Below are 5,490 nucleotides of genomic sequence, written 5' to 3' on the forward strand. Positions count from 1 at the left end.
AGGTTCGTCCTCCGCCACTGGTCACAATGCTCTTGTGATTAACTATGTTCATTGAACAACGTGTATATGTTATTTCAAACATGTTCTGACTTGTGACTCGAGCCTCCCATATTTGGGAAAGTAGCAGCCGACACCTTTGATGATTTGCTGCGAGTGTGGAGGACAATCTACTATCTAGTCTAAAAGCAAATTATTATAGTTATTTGTTGGTTGTATATTTCAAATCTACAGTGTCCTGCATTATATATTCATGACTCCATCTCTCAACGATCTTGATCGCAGTGTACCTCAAAGGATGTTGTTGTTGCCATGTCCCTGGCCTTGGAGGAGTTGTTGCTGCCCGACCCGACGGACAGAAGCTTCTCTCCTCAAGAAAAGCCCCCCCAAATTGAGAACTCTCTTAGTTGAACCTTGACCCTTCCCATAGGCATGTACACTAAGATTTTTGTCATTAGGAGTATTAGAGAGGCGGTTTTTCATACCTAACATCAAACTTAACTTTGTCGACTAGTTTCATCGGGGTGCTTAATTTAGATACAAACAGAACTTTTTTTTTTGCAGGGTACAAGCAAAACTTTCTCAAGTGCAGAGAAACCAAATCCACATACAGACATACTCAACATTTTTGTGTTATAAAGTATAAGTACATACTCTAACATGTACTTCGTCAAACGGATGTATATATTACGAAGCAGGTTCCAGCTAACAAAGCAAGTCGAATCCCACAAGACAAGACAGACACATCCAGATTTCGTTTCGGGACACAGCTTAATAAGTAAATAGATTCACAACAAGCAAGCGAGCAAGCGAGCGAGCTTCAGGTAATTCAGAGCAGACGCACATCAACAGGCATGCATGGCCACAAGGGTGGGTTGACAACATGAATGTGCTTCCCTTGCCCAAGGTGGATCCATATGGATACAACATAGTACATACATTCTCCATACATACGCTGGCTGGTCTCAACCTAACCTGACCTACTACACAAGAACATGGTGCACAGGATAGCTAGCACAAGACAAGACAACCTATGGCATGCGTGCGTGTCTCCCTCATGGTCTGCCTAGGACCGCTCCACCACAGCCTTGAGTGCATCTCCGGCTGTCACCCTCAGCGGCACGAAATCTGGACGCAAACACACACACAAATGTATGTCAGCGCCACCCAATCTTTGCCATATCCAAAAAACACACGCAGGCTTCCGCAGATTTGAACGGTAACATAGGGTAAGGAGCTTCACCTGATAGAAACTTGTACCGTTTCTCATTGCACACCTCCGTCGCTGAAAACATGAGTAGATGATACATTTCATGTCAATTAACAAGTACTACTGCTATAAGTAAAAAAGGAAGACGAAATAACAAAAAAATAGCCTAAATGGAAGGGATAACCAAAGAGGAGGGGTTTCAGTTATAGTTATAGTTGCCGTGGTCATGGGGCGATACATCCATCCTCCATCCATCAGGGAAGTATATGCATGTCTAGGACTTACTTAGATGAGTGGATGACAACTGATACGACGATTATCCATGTTTATATCAAAATATAACCACTTTCAGACTGCAGCCGCAAGGTTTCAACATGTTTCATGGGGTATATATATATTCCCCTACAGGAGCAGGCCCCATGGGTTTACATTTACTTGCAAGTTCAGATTTAATGATTTATCAACACCACCAGCTGAGGAAACGATGATTAACTTTAGGTTACTCATAACAAAATTAACAAAGAACCTTTCAATCTTTGGTATACAAGATTGGGCATCGAGCAGACACCGGTGTGTCTGGTAACTATGGTACTTCGGAAAACAAACTCTCGGTTTTGGTAACACAATATGTCCAATGTATCAAACACTAGGTTAAGCAAGTATAATGGCTTTCTTAACTAATTGGTATCATATCAAATGTATCCATTGTGTGGTCTAGAAAGGCTCTTTATTTCGCCATAAACCATCTTTCAGGCAGCATAGTCGATAAAAGGATAAAAGGGTTCCCAGAAAAGATAACTAAGAAGAACATAAGAAGGAAGAGCCAACTCACAAAGGTTATCGTAGGTAATTGACTTTTTGCGTTCCTTCAGGGCATTCTGATAAGCATCCTTCGCAAATGCCTCCAAGAATAACTCCTGCAGGTGCATGTGTAACATGAATATATATAATGTTTTTCAAAGCGGTGAATATATAACATGATAATACTATCCAGTTCAAGGTTCACTACATGTCATAATCACTGCATACCAAAAGAATGGCATCGGTCAATAAATACATGAAGGGAACTATGCAATCAGGCCACGCTTGTTATTATACCACAGTCAGCTTACAGAGGTCAACTTCCTCACCAATCTGCTATGCTGCAGGTACAGTTTAATCATGTTGAACCAAAAAAAACTTCATCTAGTGATCGATGATTGGATAATTACATATACCAATCAGGGGGGAAACCTCTACTTTGTGCATATACCAAACCAAAAAGAAATCCTCTATTGGTCAGTGAGTGAAGAATTACAGGACTTCCAACAGTTGGTGCTATGAACTTATGATCTCTTCAGCAGGACAAGAAAGTAAGAAACAAAATGAAATCGATGCGCGTTACAGAAGTCTAAGCACCAGAGTTCACTTGCCAGACTGGGGATCTGAAATTTGAATCAGTTGCATATACAGCTATCTTGTTTGGTGCTCGAAAAAAATTACAAGAACCAATTAAATTTTTGCTGGAAGACTAAACACCTGAGTTCGCAAGATAAAGAAAGAGAAATCATGAAGATTAATCAAACTCTTGGAGCAAGTAGAGGCAATGGGAGGTGAGCAGTCCAGTGACTATGTACTTGTGCATAGCTCTGTTGCTGCCTTGATTACGGACAAAACCACTACAACTGGTAGCATTAGCCAGCTTTCAGAACAATGGTGGCAGACTGGCAGCACTGCACAACTGTTGGGGTAATCTAGGATTTTTTCTACTCGTCTTTTGGATGATGGCTGAAGCTTAATATTGCCAGTGCAAATCTTACTACATTCAAATTAAATTTCAAAAACAAACGTTTCATCAACAAATTTAGCAAATCCATGACATTTATGAATTCACAAGAAACAATATGCTTAAGGTAAGCCTGGGAATATTAAGCTACATAATGAGCAATCTCATAAATTTAGCCCATCCATGAATGACTAACAATCACATACAAGTTCAGCAATAGCAGAAACAATCTGGAAATACAATACCATGTTACTAACACCGGTCATATTCTTCCATCCAAAAAAAGAACACCAATTTTTCTCTCTAGATAACACGGTTTCCTACCACTTCGACACGATATTTCAAGTGGATATGCTTGGGAAAAACCAAAGCGAAAACATGGACAAAATGTGCACATCTACAGCAGAAATAGACAGCACTATCTACAAATCACTGCAAAACATGCCAAGAAAGAAGTCCTCACAGTTCACTTGTCAGACAGGTTGGTACTGCTAGCAGCAGAAGTAGACACAGCTTACTATGTAGAAATTTGGCTCAGCACAAAATGAAGCTTTGACATCTCAGACAACTTTACACTGGAATATTGACTGACCAAGGGTAGAGACAAAGCATTCGACAGTGAGAGCACCACAGACAACTCATCGAACACCTTGCGGGCACTGACGGGCTGATAGCACGACCAATCTAAATCTTGCTAGCTAGCATAGATTCCACCCTAAATCATGGCATTCTGATAGACTGGCATCAAGCTTCAGTCATGAAATTTCTTATTGCCAACACAGATCGCTGCATAACTTGCATTTTTCAGAGTAAAAAGCGGGGGAAGAAGTAGTACCGAGGCCTTGTTGACGAGGAAGACGGTCTCGTTGTTAGATCGGATGGTGGCGTCCTTGTCCCGCATCAGCAGCCGCACCCGCGCCATCGGGAAGCTGCAGATGCCCGGCTCGGCGGCCACCGGCGCCGCCCCTGCTGCCTTGTCCTTCTGTTTCTTCGCAGGCGAAGAGCCATTCTGCTCGCTCTTGGCCGCCTTTGGGGGTTCCAGATCGCCATGCTTCCTCTTGGTGGGCGTGGCCTTCTCCGCCGCGCCGGAGGGCTGCTGCTTTTTGGCCGGTGTGGCCTTCTCCGCCTTGCCGGGGCTTTTATTGGCGCTCTTTGCTGCCTTCTGGGGTGTCTTGCTGGGCGTGGTGGCCTTCTCAGCGCCGCCGGAGGAGGCCTGCTTCTTCTTGGTGGGCGTGGCCTTGTCAGCTTTCTTGGCCGCCTTCTGGGGTTGGGGTTCCCCGGCGTCGTCGCGCTTCCTCTTGCTGGGCGTCTCCTTGGCCGCCCCGTCTGACGCCTGCTGCTTCGTCTTCTTGGGCGTGGGCTTGGGCTTGGGCTTGCCCGCTTCGCCGGACGGCTCCTGCTTCCCGGATCTGGATCCGGGCTCCGCCGCCTCGCCGCCCTTCTTCTCCTTCTTCTTTGGGGCCGCCGCCGTGTCCCCCTTCTCCTTCTCCTTCTTCTGGTTCGCCGGCTTGTCCCCCTTCTCCTTCTTCTCCGGGGGCGCCGCAATCTCCCCCTTCTCCTTCTTCTTCTTCTTGGTAGCAGCTTTCTCCCCCTTGTCCTTCTTCTCTGGCACCGCCGCCGCCTTGTCCCCCTTGTCCTTCTTCTTCGGCAGCGTCGCCGCCTCCTCCCCCTTGTCCTTCTTCTTCGGGGTCGCCGCCTTCTCCTTCTTCTCCGGGGACGCCGCCATCTCCCCCTTGTCCTTCTTCTTATTGGTAGCAACCTTGGCCCCTTTCTCCGTCTTCACTGGCGCCGCCGCCTTCTCCATCTCCCCCTTCCCCTGCTTCTTCGGGGTCGCCGCCTTCTCCATCTCCCCCTTCCCCATCTCGCTCTTCCCGGGCTCCGGAGCAGAGCCCTCGCCGGACCCGGCGGGGGCGGGGACCTTGTTTGGCCTCCCGGGCCCGCGCTTGGAGCCGGGGCTTGCGGCGGCGGCGGGGACGGGGTCCTTCTTAGGCCTCCCAGGCCCGCGCTTGGCAGTGGAGCCGGGGCTGGCGGCGGCGGGGACGGGGTCCTTCTTAGGTCTGCCGGGCCCGCGCTTGGCAGCGGAGCTGGGGATGACGGCGCTCTCCTCGCCCTCGGAAGGCGCGGTGCTCACAGCCGCTGGCTTCTTCCCGGCCATGGCCGCCTATCTCTCTCCTCCTCCCTCCGCCGCCGCCCAAACCCTCGGCGAGAGCTCTATGTGGAGTTCAAACTGTTTCGGGGCCGCGCGGAAGCTTCGCGAACCGACGGAGAAATGGGCGCTTTTTTTATATATATTTCGCCGCTATTTTTTTTAAATAATACATTTTTTTAATTACAGAAATATTACGCGAAAGAAAGAAATTTCAAAAATAATACACCGTCGGCCCGCTGCAGGCCGATCGGCTAGCAGCAGGCCCAATCGGCCCACAGCAGGCCGACTGCAGGCCCGGCTGGCACGCGGCGGCCTGTGGTTGGTCGGGCCACGTCGCGCGAGGGGGAGGCAGTGGGCTGTCGGTTTGTG

At 48.1% G+C, this 5,490-nt stretch overlaps 1 protein-coding gene across 1 annotated transcript; it reads right to left on the reverse strand.

Annotated features, from left to right (window-relative positions):
- Positions 1–749: 749 nt before the first annotated feature.
- LOC109755247 (uncharacterized) lies at positions 750–5,236 on the reverse strand. The gene is made up of 4 exons (XM_020314153.4): positions 3,808–5,236; positions 2,040–2,124; positions 1,241–1,282; positions 750–1,125 (listed from the first exon to the last, which is right to left on the reverse strand). Exons 1-4 carry the CDS (start codon positions 5,125–5,127, stop codon positions 1,064–1,066), a joined length of 1,509 nt encoding a protein of 502 aa, XP_020169742.1. The 5' UTR covers positions 5,128–5,236; the 3' UTR covers positions 750–1,063.
- Between the last annotated feature and the right edge of the window lie 254 nt (positions 5,237–5,490).

Source organism: Aegilops tauschii, chromosome 5 (genome assembly GCF_002575655.3).
Source record: "Aegilops tauschii subsp. strangulata cultivar AL8/78 chromosome 5, Aet v6.0, whole genome shotgun sequence".
NCBI lineage: Eukaryota > Viridiplantae > Streptophyta > Magnoliopsida > Poales > Poaceae > Aegilops > Aegilops tauschii.